This window comes from Sitophilus oryzae, unplaced genomic scaffold (genome assembly GCF_002938485.1).
Source record: "Sitophilus oryzae breed Bouriz unplaced genomic scaffold, Soryzae_2.0 scaffold_1582_pilon_pilon, whole genome shotgun sequence".
In the NCBI taxonomy this organism is placed as follows: Eukaryota; Metazoa; Arthropoda; class Insecta; order Coleoptera; family Curculionidae; genus Sitophilus; species Sitophilus oryzae.
In genome coordinates, this window is record NW_022146261.1 from 2,226,340 (window position 1) to 2,248,596 (window position 22,257).

Genomic DNA, 22,257 nt, shown 5'->3' on the forward strand with positions numbered 1-22,257 from the left:
CCTATATTTTTTATATGATAATATTTTTTTTAATTAACAATTTTTTAATACTAATTATTGTTAATAGCAGAGTTTACTGAATAAGCATTTGATTTGCTTGCACCACAACCCTGTATTTAAAAATGGCTAGCTAGTGATTTCGTAAGCTATGTTTATTTTAATAGGAAAAAAATCATTTCATAAAAAATAAACAAACCCATAATACAAATACTATACACCAATTAATTAATTTTAATTGTATCTAAAGGCACTTTAATAATTGAAAAATGGACAGGGGCACTTAAAAATAACTTCATAGAGTATACCAAATATGCTAAAAATAATAATTCCAATAAAAGAACACAAATGGCACATTAAAATCTGCATTATAAAATAATAGAGATAAGACGCCGACATCTATAACAAGATGAGCAGTTTTTAATAATTATTCCCAGTTATTATTACATACTTGTTTTACAATTATTGTAATACAGTAGCATTCCTTCAAATAATTTTGATTTAATTATTGTTAATAAAGTTATATTAATGATTATAGCCCGTATGATTTCTAAAATAAATAATCAAGCGTGTTTTTATCAGAATTATTAAATGATTAAGTAGAAATAGTTAATATTTAGTAACTTCGTAAGTGTTATATTTTAATATAATTATGGATTTAATAATTAAATAATTAAGTTTGAATTGTGGTAAACTTGTATGAGTTTCAATCATTTATATTTAAAATCTTAGGGAAGGCAATATAGATTTTAGGCAGGAGAACTCAAGAGAACGACTGTGTAATTAGTAATTAAGACTTTACAAATTTTTTTACTTGCCATTTTCTTGTCGTTCACGTTGCACGTTGACTCTTCGTTGTGTCACACACAATCTGAATTTCGGATATGATGCAGAACTGATAAATTGGACCAAATATCAGCAGGTAATCAAAGACATATTTTTGTTAACTTTGCAAACATTTAAGGCATGCAATAATTTAAAAAATTTTGACGTGAGATTACTTTATAATTCTTGGAAGTCTTGGATGATAAAGATTTTAATTATTATGGGTCTGTTTTGTTTAAGAAGCTAACAAATAATTTCAAAAACTCAACTATCAAAATATAATGGTAGCAAATTTTTAAAATCACGCATAGCTATAATGTTCTATATTAATTGGACATACTGAATGTAAACTAGGTATAGTTGCTGCAATCGATAATATATTTTGTTGCTTTTTCATATCACACAACATTTTCATCATTTTCACATGCATACCTCACATTTCTATAGTGTCGTGACCATGATCGTGACCATTCATGAATCCGTACACGTTCATCTCCATCATTAATATTTTTCTTACTAAATTCTTCACTTTTATAAAAAGCCATCACGATAAAAATCAAATATCAAAATACTAATACAATATCAAAATACATATCTGGAATATATTTGCGAATGGCAATTAGCAATACGTTAGCGATACGACTGCCGGAGTGCTGACGTCACGAATGTCAAATTGCTTTCCAAACAAGCTTTAGTTCTTTTATATTTCTATTGAGCTCTTCCAAATGACGTCACAAGTTAATATAAAATGTAAAAAACAGGTGATTGCTGACCACCACCGACTTTTGTGTCTGGTATTTTCAATACGCCTATGATGGTTGCGCATGTTGCAAAATCTGTGAATTTTTTTACATTGAACAGTGACATTAAATTTTCCTATGCAGTTTTTTTTTTCTTTATAACTTGATAAATATTACGAAGAAAAAACATAGTAAAAATTGAAAAATGGCTGCAGCCTACTGAAACTCTACTACTTGATTTTCCAACATAGTGGGAATTTCCTTAAAATACATGTTCTGGTGAATAATATCAGATCTAGCCGATTTAGGCATTGCAATTTTAACGAGTCTACTTCCTACTGGTTTTACACAATCTGGTTGATAGTGGTGGACAAAACCGTTATTTTTAAATAACAGTTGAAACTGTTCCTGTTATTTATACAGGGTGGTCCGAACTGTATTCCGGAAACTTCGGCAGCATATTCTGCAGATAAAAATAAGTAAAAAAGTTCGTATAAATGTATGTCCTAAACTGCTTAGTTTCGGAGATACAGAGTGTAGAAGTTTCATTTTTATTTCGATTTTTTCCAAATAATTTCTGAAGTAACGTCAATATTTGGATAAAAATTGGTGTCTTGGAGTTTTTTGACATGAGAAATTTGATTTTGATGTCAATATGACTCCCATTAGTAGATGGCGCCACCTACATATTTTTTAACTGGTTTGAAGAGTAATAACTTTTCGTCCGTATCTGTATAAAACTACTGAGTAAAAAAATATACATTCACGACGTTTTTTACGTGAAAAAGGTCTCTTGGTAAAAATCGCTACGAGTAATGGTTTTCGAGATATTTGAAATCGAAATTATCAATACCTGTCATCATTGACATAAATTAAACATGCTGGCTAAATAGTTATTAGACTGAAATCATAAATTTGAAATGTTTTTGTGCCAAAAGTTCAACAGAAACTATTTTACCATCATTTTTTGCAGAAAAATTTATGATTAATTTAAAAAAAATAAAAATTTTCCAAATTTGTTATTTCAGTGAAATAACTATCTGCTCAACGTGTTTATTTTTCGTCAATAATGACATGTATTGACTATTTCCATTCTAAATATCTTAAGAACGGTTGCTCGTGGCAATTTTTACAAAGAGAAATTTTTTACATAAAAAGTCAAAGAGATGTATATTCTTTCGCTCGGTAGTTTTATACAGGTACTTACAAAAAGTTATTACGCTTCAAAATAGTTAAAATACATGTTGGTGGCGCCCTCTACTAGTAGGAGTCATATTGACATCAAAATCAAATTTCTCATGTCAAAAAACTCCCAGACTCCAATTTTCATCCAAATATTGACGTTATTTCAGAAATTATTTAGAAAAACTCGAAATAAAAATGAAACTTCTACACCCTGTATCTCTGAAACTAAGCATCTTAGGACATACATTTATACGAACTTTTTTACTTATTTTTATCTTCAGAATATGCTGCTAAAGTTTCCGGAATACAGTTCGGACCACCCTGTATATAACAGCTTAAAATAACAGATTTCTGTTATTTTTTGACTTTAAATGACGTTGTCCAAATTGTAGTAAAATCAGGAAAATCTTCATATTTATTGCTTAATAATAAAAAATAATGTACATAAAATATAAAATTTATAAACAAATCGAACTCGAATTATTAAAAAAATCAGTATTATTAATATTAAAAAAAAAATAATTAGCTTATACCGTCTTTATTTATTTAAGTAGCTGAAAAGAATTTTAATATTTATAATCACTAAAATTCATTTAATCACTAAGTTTCTAATCACCATTCGCACTTTCTTGATATCGTTATTGCTTATAGGTAAGTAGAACTGTCTTTGAAGATTTTTAAAATGTAGCAAAAACAATGAAAGTACATATTTAATAATAATTATAAAAATAACTAAGTAAATGAAACTTAAAACAAAAACTTTAAAATGTAAATAAATATTCGGGGTTCCGTACCTCATTTGCCTCGATTGATTATACGAAAACGGAAAGATGTAGAAACATCAACAATATTTTATGGGTATATGTGGGGAAGCAATTTGCACAATTTAAAATTATTTTAAAATGTACAGGGTGTTTCAGAACTAAGATCCATTCCAAAGTTATATTTTTTCTTATTGAACACCCGGTATTTTATTTCATTTTTGGATTCTTGAGCCTAAAAAAATATTATAAGGGTTAAACATGTTTCAAATTTTTGGTTTTTGAGATATTTAAAGATAATTAAATATCCATGCTACAATAGAATATATTATCAACACCTTGTACAGTACTTTTCAGAATTAATGCTTGTATTGAGTTTAAAGGTAGAGAAATAAACTTTACTGAAAAACTTTATTGCTTCCTTAAATTTATACAGGAGTACCAAAAATTGCTGGTCTATTTTAAGTATTTATTTTACATAAAAACTTTATTATTTTAAATGCAAAACCCTGTATTTTTTAAAATAAATCGAAGCAGATTTAAATGATCTTATTATTTAACTATATTAGGGTTTCCTATACCTATTTAGCTCAGATTTTGAATAAAAAGCGATTTTTTAATAAAATACCAATCAAGATATATGGTGTCACCATGGCAACTTTCTAGTGACAGTAACTATTTTCAAAATCGACATTAGTTTATGGACATGATTATTTAGATTTATAACAGTTTACTTAAATTTACCCACAATAGTTTAATAAGTAAGTATTCATTATTTTATCAAGAAAAATAAAGCAGTATCTGCTGGCGAAACGACTGGATATGTTACTAGTGATTTTATTTTGTGAGGAACATTGCTTCTTGGCCTCAAGGGCTTATGCTCAAAGATATCCAAATTGGAGTCTTCCTGATAAGCTTTCCTTTAGAAAACTACTTGTCCTATTTCGCAGAGCTGGTAGTGTCGCTAATAAAACAACTATTAGGTAGAAACCTGTCGTTGGAAGTGTTGGGCTGTTCAACTGGCTCCTTTATAGAAAATACATATACAACAAGTGTTCGTAAAATAAAACAAAGAACTAATTTTTCGTTTTTCTTGATAGAATAATGAAATACACATTCAATAATAGTTTTTTATGATATAAGTGCTAAAAGTGGTATTTTATTTTGTGAGAAGGGAAGCTTGGGACACGACGCCGAAGGCGGAGTGTCCCATCCTTTCGTACGAAATAAAATCACTTTTAGCACACATATCATACACTATTTTTTCTATAAACAAGTTTATGCTCGTATACATATATAAAGGTATCATTACTGTTTACGTTAATGAATAATTCATAATATGTCATTCTGAAATCAAATTAATTATGAAGTTTATGGTTGCTAAGGTAATTGTTATCGCTTCAGCGTTAAAAGTAAATCACGTGACTTACTTTTAGCACCAGTGCTAAATGTAAATCATAGACTAATGTCATGTACTAGAGATAGATTGGACACTGATATAAAACAAATGGGTCCGTCATTTAGAGCCACCTGGTGATCCGGAAGAAACTAATGGAGAGTTTTGGCATAACATAATTTTAGCGTTCCGTTACTTATTAACGTTAACTAAAACGGTAACGTTATTCAAGCTCAAAATTACTTCTTGTAAAATATAAAATAATAAATATAGACTTTTTTGTTGCCCCCCCCCCATTTTATGTTTTATTAGATCATTACAAGTGTAACATAATTAAAACAAAATTAAAATATATACATACATTTTAAATACCAACAATAGAGCACATAGCGCCTATTTTTTTATTTAACAAATAAATTATATATAGCAAAAATATTATAGACTACTGATTAACTGTTACAAAAAATACTATAGGCTCTGGTGCACAATAGGTCCCCACGCATTTAACACTTTTTTGGGATTTTTTTGCAAGATTATCTTAAACTGAATATTTTTAAGCATAAAAATTGTTGGATGAATGTGTTTTATCTTTAAAAAGCGGCAAAAAAACGTATTTTAGGTACAGGCGACGGACAGTAAATATGTTAAATTTTCTACACGGATTCAGTAAAAACATCACATATTAGTACTTTATTACCTTATATAGACGTGGAATGATCTAATTTAAGCACAAAAATGTAACGAATCTTCTTTGTAAGCATAAAAATTAAGAAAATATATTTATTTACATCAGCTCAAGCTAGCAATTTTATGACTTTTTCGATTGACAGTTAATCGATCATCGGTATGTCATCTATGGCCTTCGCATAGAATTTGCGACGTTGTCAATAAAATTACTTTATATGATTTTCTTCTGAAATAAAGTTGTTGTGGAGGGACTTAAAACGGTAAGTTATCACTTTAGTGCAACAAAAATTGAACTGTCTAGTAGCTTATTCGTTAGTGTGGATTATTTTAAAGCAATTTCTGAAATAAAATTTGCGGATTTTTCAGGTTCTACGAAAATATAAGTTTTTTTAATATATACTGTTTTTCGACGCGTAATCAATGAAGTTTTGTCATTAGGCTCAATTAGGTTAGCCTGGTTATTTGGAAGGTGGTAATGCATTGGTTAGCCTGGTTATTTGGAGGGTGTTAATGCAATGGTTAGCCTGGTTATTTGGAGGGTGGTAATGCATTGGTTAGCCTGGTTATTTGGAGGGTGTTAATGCATTGGTTAGCCTGGTTATTTGGGGGTGTTAATGCATTGGTTAGCCTGGTTATTTGGAGGGTGGTAATGCATTGGTTAGCATGGTTATTTGGAGGGTGTTAATGCATTGGTTAGCCTGGTTATTTGGGGGTGTTAATGCATTGGTTAGGTTAGGTTAGATAGGCTGGTTATTTGGAGGGTGGTAATGCATTGGTTAGCCTGATTATTTGGAGGGTGTTAATGCATTGGTTAGCCTGGTGATTTGGAGGGTGTTAATGCATGGTTAGCCTGGTTATTTGGGGGTGTTAATGCATTGGTTAGGTTAGGTTAGGTTAGATATTCTGGTTATTTGGAGGGTGGTAATGCATTGGTTAGTCTGGTTATTTGGAGGGTGTTAATGCATTGGTTAGCCTGGTTATTTGGGGGTGTTAATGCATTGGTTAGGTTAGGTTGGTGGGGAGTGTTTGGAAGTACGCAGATCACATCCATTTCGGAATCTTACTGAACAAATCCGGGAAAAATATATTTTTAAACAATTGTGCTAAATACTGTGTAATGATTTTATTGTCAATTTATTTTTATAGTGTTTTTGTTTTGCCTCGTTTATTATATTTTTAATTTTTCGTGTTCTTAAAGTGCGTACTAAATGTAAAAAAAACGAATATAAAGTAGAACGTTTTCGTCGATTTTACACAGGGTGAGTATGGCAACACTGTGCATAACCTTGTATTTTACTGTCTTTATGAAGGTTATAATAGGGAGTTTTCGCATTGAAATGTAGTGAAAATTTGGAATTTTCAATTATTTTTTTTCGTAGAAAAAGTGGTTCATCCAACAATTTTTTTCTTTTAAACCATTCCATTAACTATGGGATCCACATTAAAAATTAAAAAAACCACGATTTCGTGGGGACCTGTTCTGCACAAGACCCCTATATATTACCAACTATGTACTTACTTATTTATGATTAAACTATTTTTTTTTATTTGGTTCATAAATTTATACTTTCTAAAATGTCAGAATGACTTTAATAAAAAAGTTTAGTATCTAACACGAAAATGATGATCGACTCTAAATATCAGAATGCACAAACTAATAAAAACACAAACTATAAACACAAATCACTGAAATCACCGAACTTTCCGATAAATCAGGAATATCTGAATTAATGATTATTTAAATAATGATCAAAATAATGATTTAAAAATAACTTGACGGATCACCAACATTGTCAAAATGTCAACATGATGTCAATTAGACAAAAACTAGACCACAGACAATAGTCAACATAGGGACTGTCATGTCATCTTCATATATAAATTAGAAACCTGTACTTTAATGTCTTTTGCGCCGTCTGGCCATGCGGAAGAAACTAAATTTGGAGTTCTATAAAATTACCATTGAGTGTCTAGGGCATGACGTAAATGCCTTTTACCATCAGTGACATAATGTCACATTTTATGCACTGACAGCATGTGTTAAAAATTACATTTTTACTGACGTTTGTAGAAAAATATTATTTATTAAACTATTGTAAGTAAATTAAATAAAAGTAAACTGCTATAAATTTAAATGAAGTCCATAAACTAATTTCGATTTTGAAAATAACTACTGTCACTAGAAACTTGCCATGACGACATTATTCATTTTTCATTTTTTACCGAAAATAAAATAATGCCAAAGTGCCAATCCGGTTTCTGAAAAAATTTTAGTACAACCACGTCTTGTAAAACTGGTGAATGACATTCGAGTAAGTATGGAAGACAAAAAAATCACCTGTCTTGCTTTGCTTGATTTTAGCAAGGCATTTGATACTATAAATTATGATATGTTACTAGCTAAACTCCATTACTTCGGATTATCAGATAACTCTATAACGTTTTTTAAAAATTATCTTTCTAATCGTCTGCGTTCAAGTAAGACAGACACAAAATCAATTAAAGTCAAATTACGTTTCTATGACATGTGGAATTCCTCAAGGATCCATATTAGGGCCATTGCTATTTTCATTATATGTTGCCGATATGAATAAAGAAATTGAGTTTTCTACATTACAACAGTGTGCAGATGATTCACAAATTTACTGTGCTTTTGCATCTGATAATTTAAAACAGATATTAATAACATATACAAATATTCAATGGAACATAATTTAAAATTAAATGCATCTAAATCGTGTATTATGCTGCTTGGAAGTAATCAGACTATTCTCAATTATCTATCAAACAATCTTGATATATGTGTTAATAATACTAAAATACCAATAGTTAAGGACGCTAGAAATCTCGGCATATATTTTGACTCTAATTTAAAATTTGATATACATGTAAAAAATAAATTGAAAATTACATATATGCGACTAAAAGGTTTGGTTTATTTTAAGAAACATCTTCCTCAGAATACAAAATATTATCTATGCAATTCGCTAATTTTGTCCTTGTTTGATTACGGAGATCTGGTATACGGCTCTTCATTGACTCAAATGGTTGCCAGATCCATTCAAAAACTTCAAAATTCCTGCATGAGATTTTCGTATATCTCATTTCGTACACATGTTACGCCATATTTAAATCAATTTAATATTCTGTCTATCGTAAATAGGCGAAAACTTCATATGTTACCATTTATCTACCGTATCTTACAAACTGGCCAACCGCCTTATTTAAAATCATTGTTTATACCTTTTGACCACACTCATGTAACAAGAAACTTACATCGTTTCAGAATACCTCAACATAGAACGGATGGCTTTCAGAAATCGTTTTCTTTTCTTGCGCCGCAATTATGGAATTCTCTTCCAATCAGTGTTAAATGCTATAAATCACATTATTTTAATAAATATGTTAAGAATAATTTGCTGGTTTTACAATCGAATATAATAGAGAACGTATTTCTAAATTTATCTTTTATCTTTTGTTATTTTGGCAAACTGTGGTGAACGGACCTTTAATTTGATATGGTTTTGACTGGCTCACTGCTCAGCTTTACAATTTTGGAAAATATTTGTGTATGTGTTGAAATTGTATTTATATACTTTTTAACATTGCTAAATTGTTTTGCAGACGCTTTGTTCTGTGCGCTCGGGGTTTCTTTTTGCTTTGCCGGTGGTCCTCTGTTTTTCTTACGGGTTTGTTTGTTGTTGGTATATTATTGTATTGAAAATGAAATTCTGTTTAGTTATTTTTTACAGGGAGTGTGCCACACTGATGCCTTTGGCAATCAGTGAATCGGTTTTATAATCGCGGTGCACTCCTTATTAGGCTATTAGGCTATTAGTCAGCCAAAGTATGGTTTATATTTTGTATATTTTTTATATTGGGGCCTAATAAAAAGATTTGATTTGATTTGATTAGCCCTCTTGGTTGCCATTTTATTGAAAAATTGCTAGATAGGTATAGGAAACCCTAATATAGTTTGAAAGATCATTTGAATCTGCTTCGATTTATTTAAAAAAATACAGAGTATTGTATTTGAAATATCAAACTTTTTATGGAAAATAAGTATTTAATATAAACCAGCAATTTTGATACCAAAGTTAGCACAATAATTAATTCTGAAAAGCAATGTACAGGGTGTTTTACTTTTCTAATTCTTTACAACTTTTTGTTATTATAGCATGGATATTTAAATATCCTTAAATATCTCAAAAACAATAGCTTGTAAACATTTTTACCCCTTATAATAAATGCCTTATTTTGTGTCCAAGGATCGAAATATGATATAAAATACCGGGTGTTCCATAACAAATATAACTTTGGTGTAGATCTTAGTTCGAACCAAAGACATTATAAAGATAGACCGAACATCTCATTCATAAATACTCGTTGGAAGTGTATCAAACATTCCAATGTGTCAAACAAGGACAGAAGAGGCAGAAAAGTCTAAAATTTCCGACCCCGGCAACTAGGCGCATTTGGATTGTTCTAATGGCCAGTGGCGTGTCGTTTTTTGGAAGGAATTTAATTAGTAAAGTAAAAGTAAAGTAATTAGTAAAATTTTTACTCCATATTAATATACTACATTAACATTTTTTCGTCAGATGAGTTTTGTTATAAGGTCTAATATAATAATATAATTAATATCCCATATATACTTATGTTGAAACGTTAGTTTGTAGTTTTCGAAAATCGCTCCAACGTCGGTTTTCAATTTAAACTTTCAGTTACTTCTATATAAACTTTCAGTTACTTCTATATAAACTTTCAGTTACTTCTGTATAAACTTTATAAAACTGTATAAACAATCAAATTACCTTACTTTTGAATATTTACAGGGTGACTCAAATTTCTGAAACAGTTCTATATTAGGTTTGTGGTTGGTGACTTTTCTTTCAATTTTTTTCAGAATATGGAGGCAATGGTAGAGCACATTTTTGTAAACATAGGTGGCCAGAACATATTTTCAAACTAAGGTTGTAGATTTGCCATTAAATTTCCATTCCAGAAATACCTAGGGTTGCCACCTGTCCTTTTTTGAAAGGACAGTCCTTTTTTGGAATAACTTGTCCTTTTGACTTTTTTTGACTTAAAAAGTCATTTTTATTTACGTATTCTCCCTGAGAAAATTACCTACAGCAAACAGAAATATTCTTTTCGTCCAAATTTAATTAGAGATGTTATAAAACTTATAAATAATTTTTTCTTGTTTAGAATAGGCAACATTATTTAGAACTTCCCGTTTAATCTCAAATGATAGTTTAGGTTTTAGTTTTACCTTTTTTGATCTTAAAAAGAACTTTTCAAAATTAGTAATTAGTAACGATTTAGTTAGTTCGCAATCGATAGCTTCCTGTGAAGTACTGTGTAATAGTTGTTTAATCTTGTATTATTAATAACTTCCTATACCTAAAATCAATATTTAATGAGAAAATTGTGTTTTTTTGAAAATATAAGACAAGATTTGACTTTCGGTCTTCTTCTTGTATTATGATGGCTCTGATACGAGGCAATTACCTTTTAGTCTCTCAATAGAAGGCATTTATCATTAAAAGTGTCAAATCTGTGTGCTACAGTATGGGATTTCTGTCGCATAATAATGAATATTACGTTTATTTACAAACCCATTACTTTTAAAGGTAGCTTCATCAGACAATCAAATTTTAGTTAAATGTCTCAATCTTCATGAACTGCATATGTATTGCGGTTTGAATCACCCTGTATGTTGACAAAAATATTTTGAAAATGTGCGCTACAATGGCCCCCATCTTATGTAAAAAATTGAAATAAAAATCACAAACCAAAAACGTAATAGGTAAAAAGCTTTTTTGGAGGCCTGGGTCACTCTGTTATATAGGTATGTATAAAACTAGTAGCCTAAAAATTATTTACAGTTCGTTTCATTCTAAAAAAAAGGTAAACACACCGTACAAATAACTCTAGGAAGAGGTATTTGTACGGTGGTAAAAAATTGTCTAAACAAGGCCGAAGGGGCAGATATAATAAAGCAGTGAAATGTAAAAAGAGGTCGGGTAAACACCTTTGTTTATTTGTTGAGCAAAATTCCTTTAGAATATCTATATAATGACAAAAATATTACGCAATTTTAAGAAAAAAAAATGTCACTTTCTGGCTTATAATAAAGTTTCAAATGCAACGTTTATATTCAAATTTGTTATGACCTACAACAGTTAGGTAGTAATTGAGACGAATTATAATTCAATTACCGGCTACTACGTTCTTGTTTTAATAGATCAAAATTCAACAAATATAATTAGAAATTATTTTAATTGTAAGAGGCTCCCTTGTGGGACGCCTATGTACAATTACGGCGGAAATCTACCTGTGAAAAGACAAATTCGGGTAATTTGAACTTATTTTTCCACACACTTGACACTGTCGTACCATATCGAAAATTCGCCGATTCAAAAGTACGTTAAACAAAAACAAAAACTACTGAAAAACACTGAAAAGTTCACTTCGGACTTGATTCCGACTTCAAACACACCGTAAAGGTTCTCACTTGTCAGTTTCGCTGACGCAGTCTGACTGATTCAGTGATACTGAACAAATAATGAACGTCAGAACACATTTTCATGTTAAATGATCAGTAAATTCGTACTTTCAGTTAAAGTGAAAACCAGTTCTACTTTTTTCATTTTTGACTGATCATTATCGAATAATGAATAGAAACTGAAGCATGAGAACTACATTTTCGTGATTTGTTCAGTTTACAAGTTAAAGTTAATTAATTATTTTAATGTATATCTCCAAAAAACTCCTTTATGGGTATTTCGCCACTGCACTGCAAGAAAATCTACAAAATAAAATAGTTATTTTTTGTAAACACTTCTGGCGTTAAACCTAAACGGACACTGCTTATAAGAAGTTATGTTTACAGTTATACAAATTGGCTTAACAAAGAAAAAAATGCTTAACGTTTCGGAAAATCTATCGTCGGAAGCAAAAAAATTCAAAGAATAAAGAAAAAAGAACTATTTAAAATATTTAAATTCAAACTATTATGAGAACACGCGTTTTTTAAAGCAGATACGTCTACAAGAAACCGTTGACGTTCTGTTAAAATAGAACGTCAACGGTTTCTTGTAGACGTATCTGCTTTAAAAAAACGTTTTTTTTTCTGATTCACCAGAATATTCTGTAATTCATTTGCTAATTGTAAACTTCGCGAATTAAAAACTTCGCGAACACCTGGTTTCAATTTTGTTTTAACCATTTTCATGTCTGCGAAATCACCACCAAAATGTTTGGACCAACTGAATACTGAATATAGCAAAACATGAAACGTGTGAATACAATCGTTGATTTTTATTTTTCATTGATAACGAATCAGTCAGACTGCGTCAGCGAAACTGACAAGTGGGAACCCGCCTTAAAGCTAAACGTAATACGCTATAACGGACCAAGGGCCGTCGCGAGGGGTGGTGGGACGGACAGCTCATTTTCATTCTGGAAGACTAGTAGCGACGTTGCCAATAGTTCTAGACGTTTCAGCACATTAAACAGTAAATATGTCCTTTAATAGTAACGCATAATATATCCTCTGGTTAATAACCATATTATTACGCATGCTTCCTTAAAAATAAACTATTAATTTAATCAAGAAATTGAGATTTATTGATATCCGGTGAAGGTTTTAAAGTCACCTTTTCTGCAAATCAAACTAGGTAGATAGGCGCAAATTTGAGATGTGGCAATGTCGCCTTCTCTATCTCAGTTGGTTTTTACAGTACGTGGTCAACCTCCGATTGTTTGATCGGGTTAAAATGCACAATGTGATATCTGTTCTTCCTAAATCTATGGTTCTAACATACCCTGTACATTTCAAAATAATTTTAAATTATGCACATTGCCTTCCCACATATACCCATAAAGTATTTTGTTTCTATATCTTTTCGTTTTCGTATAATCAACCGAGGCGAATGAGGTGCATCACCCTGTATAAAAATAAGTTTGCAGAGACTTACGGTCATTTACATGAACCTCTGCCTACTTACCTAGATATATTCGCTTATGTCATGTAATAAGTCGAATTTTGAGCTCCTTTCGAAGCTCCGCTTATAAAAACTATCGAGACTGGGTCATGTGTACGAGAACAGGCGCGGCACATAAAACGCAAGTACTTAAAAATTCGACTGGCTGTCTAATGAATAGGCTATAGCTATACCACTACGCTACTGGGCACATATTTTTTTTGTTTATATCGTCTCTTACATTATAATGAAAATTAATTGATCAATTGTGTCATTTTTTTTCAGGTTTTTAGACGACAGATACACAGCAGAAGTACCGGAACCCCCAATAAAAGGTTCATCATTAATTATTAAGCCAAGAGACATTCGAGCATTCGATCGAGACGAGGGTATTGGAGCACCGATATATTACACATGGAATAATGTTGAAAGAGAATATGCGTTTTTTCGCTTAGATCGACAAACTGGCAGAGTTTACTTGAACAAAAATTTAAATGAAGGTGATATTGAAAGTCCAGCAATCTTAGTCATCAGAGCTACCCAGGAAGACAATCCCGACAGGTTAGACTGATTGGTTTATGGTAAAATTCTGAATACTTAAAATATACGTTAATATACGGGGTGCCCAATATTCCATATAGACATAGAACAACTACGTATTTTTTGAATCATAATAAGATCAATATTAACTAGATTTAAGGAACATCGGGTTCAGATAAGATATGGTAGATCGGATAAATCTTGCGTTGCTCAACATATTGTTGCTCAAAAAACATTGTATAAATATTAATAATTTAAAATTAATTAAAGAAGTCTGAAATTACAGGCAATTAGATGCAATGAGAGCGTAAAAATTGATAAATGTAAAGATGGTATGAACAGAGAAAATGGTCCAATTCCTTACAGTTCTCTGTTCCTATTACTCTCGTTTCGGTAATTAATTGATATGCTCAGTTGGTTTTGACTCGCTTGACTAGCTTTGTCACGCCTACTTGATGCCAACTGAGCTCTATATAAACCCTCAATTGTAGATATTACTTTAGTTTTAATCATCTGCTGATATACAGGGTGGCTCGAACTGTATTCGGGAAACTTCGGCAGCATATTTTACTGATAAAAATAAGTAAAAAAGTTTATACAAATGTATGTCCTAAAATGCTTAGTTTCGGAGATACAGGGTGTAGAAGTTTCATTTTTATTTGGTTTTTTCCAAATAATTTCTAAAGTAACGTGAATATTTGGATGAAAATTGGTGTATGGAAGTTTTTTGACATGAGAAATTTGATTGTAGGGGGCGCCACCTATATGTGTTTTAACTGTTTTGAAGAGTAATAACTTTTTGTCCGTACCTGTATAAAACTACTGAGTGAAATATCCGCGATTTTCTACGTAAAAAATGTCTCTTTGTAAAAATCGCTACGAGCACCCGTTCTCAAGATATTCACAATGGAAATAGTTAATACATGTCATTATTGACTAAAAATAAACACGTTGAGTAGATAGTTATTTGACTGAAATGAGAAATTTGGGAACTTTTTATTTTTTTAAACTAATCATAAATTTTTATTCGCTTATGTAAATGATGATAAAACAGTTTTAGTTGAAATTTTAACACAAAATTATTTCAAATTTCTGATGTCAGTCTAATAACTATTTAGCCAACATGTTTAATTTATGCCAGTGATGACAGGTATTGGTAATTTCGATTCGGAATATCTCGAGAACCATTACTCGTAGCGATTTTTACCAAGATACTTTTTTTGCGTAAAAAACGTCGTAAATGTATATTTTATAACTAGGTAGTTTTATACAAGTACGGACGAAAAGTTATTACTCTTCAAACCAGTTAAAAAATACGTAGGTGGCGCCCTCTAAAAGTAGGAGCCATATTGACATCGAAATCGAATTTACAACTCCTAGACACCAATTTTCATTCAATTATTGACGTTACTTCAGAAATTGTTTTAAAAAAATTGAAATAAAAATGAAACTTCTACACCCTGTATCTCCAAAACAAAGCATTTTAGGACATACATTTATGCGGACTTTTTACTTATTTTTTTCTGCAGAATATGTTGCCGAAGTTTTCGGAATACAGTTCGGACCACCCTGTATATGTATATCATGGTTAGCGAAACGCGCGTCCAGTGCAAAACTAAAGTGTTTTGGTGTATTGTAGTGAATTAGTGTTTTATTTTGCTTTTTATTTCTAACCACAATTTCTCTTGACGGATGGTAATCAAAGGACAAAATGGCATTACTCGCATATTTTGTAGTATAACTATAAATAATAGATAAAGTTAAGTTTGTCAACTTTTTCTACTACCACTAATTATGAAGTTCATGTTGAGGTTTTTGGAAATGAAACCACTACGCAAATAAATAACAAAGTAGAAAATATATTGAATACGAAGATTTTAAATACAAGAAAATTGCGTTCATTACAATGACTAAAGAATCCAAGGACAAATAACACCCGAGAGCAAATTGTGACGATGCCACCAAACAGTGCCGTGGCACATATTTTTCTTAACCTAGCTGTTTGAAGCAATATTTATATTTATTGATAATTGTTTTGACTACGCCTATGGTGTATCATCCTAATTAATTACGAAAAAAACGTATTAAAATGTTAACAAAAGGTACAAAACTAGTATCGACGTATAGCACATATCAAGTACATATAGATATTAATTGAAATTGAAGAATAATTATCGAATTCAATAAGAAAACGCTAAAAGGTTGGAGTGGACTGTTTATTTACCTATGAAACGTAACTCCTGGCTCTTTCTTATCGCTGCTGCTTTTACACTTGAAAGCTGAACATCTAATCACCATTATAATAAAGTTTATACAAAGTTTACTACACACAAACTATTAAAAATCGCTAAAATTGTCGCTGGTGACCAAATGATGACTCATTGTTTGCCACCAAAACAACAAAAAAAAGGTCACAAATTCTGCTGCAGCCCGTATAGGGGCGTTACATGTCCTTATATTCTTTAGTCATTGGTTCATTAACTATCGTTATCTCTTACAAGTCTCTCAAGAAAAATCCAGATGATATTTATTACAGTTTTTTCGATTTTTACGTCATGGCGCCATCTAGTACATAACAGTAAGACTTTTGTTTTATTCATTTACTCAACATACTAAAAAAAGCTAAACATATTAAAGTCGAAATACTAAATATCTAACAATATCAAATATCCCAAATATTAAATAGCTAAACAATATTAAATAGTCTAAATACTAACTAGAACTAACAGTTCAGAATGCTGACATTGACTTGAAAGCTAATGAACCACTCTTGGGAAACACCCGGTATATTATGATCTTGGCCCTAGAGCAACCTTCTCTATTAATAAATAAAATCAGAGAAAATATCCAATCCCAGTTTACTATAAAATGCCTTAAACGGACCAGAAAATTACATTCCCAACAAAATCGCAACGCCTAAAGATTTAAACTCGCAGATAGAAGGTTATTACGATCCTAGTTTACAAAATCACAATCGCAGCAAAATCGCAACTAGCAACTATAGTAATATTAGTTGCCGAAATTGAAACTCGCAAAGAGAAGAAATCGCGGTCGCAGTTTTCCATGAGAGCCAATCGCAGGTTGCGATTGTGATCTTAAAATCGCTGCGATTGGATCGCAGTTTGCGATTTGTTGCTCATCTCTAATAGTCTAAGAGCTAGCAACAAGATTGAATATAGTAAAAAGTCTGTCACGCGCGCTGATGAAAATACTGTACACTGCAAATTAAGTTTTAAGGGTGTTCTTAAACATACAATATAGATTAGACTAAAATATTATAAATGTTATTACGCTATTACGAGTATTATAAACTTAATATAAAAACATCACAATCATATTGTATTCCGAAATTTATGTACCTAACTTGTAAAGTAAGCGTTTGCCCAATCTTTGATGTTTAGGACTGCCCCCAGAATTATCCTATTTGATATTCGATAAATGATCGGCTTTTTAAGATCACCGTAAAAAGTTAAGAAAACGCCTATTTTAAAAAATATAGATATATTAAAATGCAAGTATGCACATTGCCTGGAAACTTATATGGTAAAATTTTGATAAAATAATTTAGTACACACTAAAAACACGGTATATCGCTAGTGGTAGGAAAAATAATTTTTAGAGGTTACTAGTTTATTTGGTTGCCTGTGATATGCATATACAGGGTGTTTCCTAATTAATCTAAAAAATTTAAAATCGTTAGAAAACGAATTAAGGCGGGCTCTTAATAAGTATATTTATTTTTTTCTCGACAACCGTTTGATGAAGAAGAAAAACTCAAAAGATCAATTTTGTTGAAAAAGGATGGCCAGTCAAGAAAAAAATATATTTTCTTTAAAAAAGCAGTGGTGTACCATTTATGTTAAGCAAAAAAATTGATTTTTTTTAATTTTTAACACCCTGTAGATCAGAAAGGAAGTACTTTAGACCCAATGGTTATATAAAAATTGTTGTAAAACAGGAACAAGAGGAATCACCCCATAATTTTTTTAGACTAATTCGAAAACACCCTGTATATTGTCAACTTGACAATGACTGCTGATAAATCAAAAAATACCTTTTCAGTGAAAAAAAGCCTGATTTTTGCAGGAAAAATTTTGATTTTTATTGGATTTGGGCCTGCGTTTGCAAATACTCGTTTGTTTTTTAATTTTCTATCTATCTAAATTTTAAATATCATAGTCAGAAATAGTTTTATTATTTATTAACTGTAAAAATGGTGTTTTCTTGTTGTGTTGCATCTTGCAAAGAAACTAACAAAACTGCAAAAATGTACGTGTTTCCAAAAGACGATAAGGTATGTATCTTAGATAAAAGAAAAATATATGGTATGTATTCGTTGTTTGATTTTTTTTCGTTCGCTTTAAAATCTATAAATCTCGGTCTATTCATTAGACGGCCAGTCGACTTACGATCATTTACATGAAACTCTGTAAAATAAATAAAAAAATAAATTGTAAAATATATATATATATATATATTCTTATGTTTTATTAAAGTTACTCTGATATACTAATATATCAGTGTAACTTTAAAAATAAATCCTTTGAATTCAAATATAAACATAAAAAACATTTACAGCAGAAAAGGCGAAGGCGCTGGGTTATATAAACGTAGTCTCCACTAAAAACACGGAGGGGCGCTTTGACCCAAAATTTTACTATTAAGTTTCATATCTATCTTAATAGTTAGTTATTTTCTTTTATCTATGAGTATGCATGAGGTTCGAATACAAGCATCATTTAAACAACCCAGATAAACGTATCAATTAATGAGCAGCACCGTGTGGTTTGGCATTAGACACATTTTTCCTAACATTGGAAGCCAAATTTCGCTTTCTTTTTAAAGTGCTTCGCGTCTCACAAGATGGAGGTGATGGTCACTTTAGCTCCCCTTGGTCACACCGGCTTTTCTTCTTGCTAACGCTGCTGTTGGTTAAACGCGTATAGCTGCTCCAGATCGTTTTCTTATCCCAATATTGGTACCAAATGAACTGAAATAAGTATCCTATGCTCCTTTATGCTTCACATTTTGCAGTCGTTTAAAACATCGATTAATTATAGTAGGTGAAGACCCATAAGTTTGGTGTTTTGCTTTTATGGTTTCAATTAATTTTTCGAGAAGGGCATCAGCTTCAATTTTTCTATTTGCAACGACCATTAAAGGATTAATATTGCTTAAGACAGTTTCTGATGTAGTAACTGTTTGAATCTGAAAAACATCTGGAGCAGTGTCGCCTCCAATACTTTTACTATTATCAGTATTACATATTGCTATGGGAGCATAAAATTTCCGTTTTTGGGCTTTATCGCCAAATGCCAGAATTGCCATGTTATAACGGTCGTCGGTAGTAATGTCATCCATATCCAAAAAGAAGAAGGAAATACCAGCTTGATGCTTACATAAACTTCCTAGTCTTCCAATGTTACAAGAACAATAGCCCATTTTTATGTCTCCATCATAAACTTCGGTATTTTGCTCGCTTGATACTTTAAATGTAATGGCGGAGTGTTTTTGGCGAAGTTCTCATTGTTGAGGTATGTGGGATCTTTTGTGGAAAATAGACGCTATAGTTTAGGAAAAAACTTTATATTGATCAACTTGACAGAAAAACTTTTTACATTAATTAATGCGCATAATTTTCAAGACAAGACATCATTATTTTCATAACCTCTAAATTATACATCAGCTTATTAGCCACAGAATACATAGAGTATAGAGTAATAATAACATAGAGTATCATTCTTATCACACCCCCTCAATTTAAAGTTTTATATAAAAATTAAATTGCCCAAAACATTAATAAAAAAAATCTTAAACTTATTTTGCTAAAATGCCATTTCGAAAATTAACAAATTTTTCTTTTGAAAGAGATTTTGTAAACATATCGGCATAATTCTGAGATGAGCTAACATATTTGATTGTAAATACCTTTTTCAAACATAAATCTTTTATAAAGTGGTATTTTATTTCAATATGTTTGCCCCTCTTGGAATTTTCGAAATTTTCATAGTAGCTATATCGCACTAAGATTGTCACACTTCAAAAACACTTCTTGATAATTGCCAAACTCGATCAAAAGTCCTTTAAGATTCACAAGCTCTGCGCTGCTACAGCTGCTGCTACATTCGGCCTCCATTGAACTGATAGCCACACAAGTCTATTTTCGGGAAAACCATGCAATGGGGCATCATTATGGAAAGCTATGAAACCACTTACACTTTTTCTTGTTATTCGGTCTCCACCCCAGTCTGCATCACACATGCCTACAAGACCTGTATTTGACTTCTTGAAAGTAAGCCCATAGTTTTTGGTACTATTAAGATAGCGTAACACCCTCTTGCCTGCATTCCATGCACTTGTTGTCGGTTTGTCCAAGTATCTGCTCAATAGTAGTGATGGGTTGTTATTTAACTATCTGTTATTTTATAACAATTATTTATAGATAACATAACGCAACCGTTACTACTTCTAAAAAATAACAGATATAAAATAACGACACGTAGAGATCGGCCGCTCGTGAAACGAAAAACGAAGTCGGCGCTCTACATCACCACAGCGAAATTCTATGCTGCTCGAAGCAATTCAAAAAACAACTAGTATGGATGGAAAACATGTTATTTCGTCAACCATCGATACAGGCGGCGAGACAACGGACAACGGAGTGGGGAAAGCGCTGCGGCGAACGTAGCTGCTTCGGTCGATACCGTCGATGGTCGTATTTACAACAGCTTAAAAATAATAGGATAGTGTGCGAACACAGTGCAAGCAGGTTTGCCGCTTACTGGTAGTCAGCGCCAATCTGGGCACCTATTCTTGACATCGTTCGCAACTTTGCGTATACGCATCACTTGTATTGTTATAAACAGGGTATCCCAGAAATAAGTGCAAGTATTTTAAGGGGTGGTAGATCTCGATTAGAGGGGGGAATTTAGTTCCCTGGGAGGAACTACTTCCTTAGTTCTAGTTCCTCCAGAGAATAGTTCCTTGAACTAGGTCCTTAGTTCACAATAGTTCCCGACTAACATTGACATCCTCGTTGCTTGCTAATGGATTTCGTTTTCAGTCAGAACTATTCACCCCCAGTTTACTATTCAACATTATACAGATCATTATAATTTTTATAATGTACGAAATATAAGAAGACGTGTAATTGCATATGTTAAAAACATATAGGTAAGTTTTATAGCAGATAAAAAAATTAAAGAAACTCAAATCAGAATTTAAAATTAAAAACTATATCACAAATCAATTGGAGGAAATAATACGAAAAAATGTATTTTTCCTCATTTCAAGCTTTTTGTTTTTGTCTAACTTCGTTTTATAAGATATTTCTTAATTTTAGGGACATAAAGTGAAACATTCCCATAAAATATTTAAAAAAATGTGGTAATTACGCCGCGCCGGCTGTGGCAATAGACAAGGCCGAATCCATCGTCGTCGCCTTGTATTATATCGCGAATCTGCCGACTGAATAGATTCCCCGTGAACTAGTCTTTAATAGTTCCTCTATGTCCGGATCCGATAACATACGGATGGCACTCCCCATCGCTTCGCCTAGCATCAATCACGCTGGCTGATCCATACGTAAACTAGTCTTTATTTAGTTCCTCTTGTTCCCTTTAAGTCCGGATCCGATAACATACGGCATACGGCTGGCACTCTCCACTCACTGCCTAGCATCGATCGCGCTGGCCCTGATCCGTTCGTACGTAAACTAGTCTTGTATTTATTTAGTTCCTTCTAACAGGTGCCTAGCTCCTAGCAGTCAACTATTACGCTTGACCAATCAGGTTGGTTAGCGTGGTTATTTGAAGGGTGTTAATACATTTGTGTTTGTCAAAACTCTAACGTGATTGGTCGGGCTTAATAGTTGCCTGCTAGGGCTAGACAGAATGTTCCTCTCAGGTCCGATCCGATAACGCCGGCTGGCTCTCCCCACTCCTGCCTACACCATCGGCTACGCGCGCTAGCCGATTTGTCGCCGTCGCATATTATTCTATATCGGTCACAGTCTCGATCCCGGAACAGGTTCTTAGGTACTGGTTCTTTTGAGAAACCAGGAACTAGTTCCTTTCATTCCGGTGTCGGAATAGTTCATTGGAACTAGTTCGTTCACGAACTACACAACTCTAATC

The 22,257-nt window shown here is 31.9% G+C and overlaps 1 protein-coding gene across 1 annotated transcript in view; it reads left to right on the forward strand.

Annotated features, from left to right (window-relative positions):
* Positions 1-22,257, forward strand: part of LOC115879540 (cadherin-89D) — a 93,712-nt gene that overhangs the window by 45,561 nt on the left and 25,894 nt on the right. Inside the window, exon 6 of the mRNA XM_030896433.1 lies at positions 13,868-14,143. Coding sequence (XP_030752293.1) covers positions 13,868-14,143 — 276 coding nt within the window. The remainder of the gene's footprint in view (positions 1-13,867; positions 14,144-22,257) is intronic.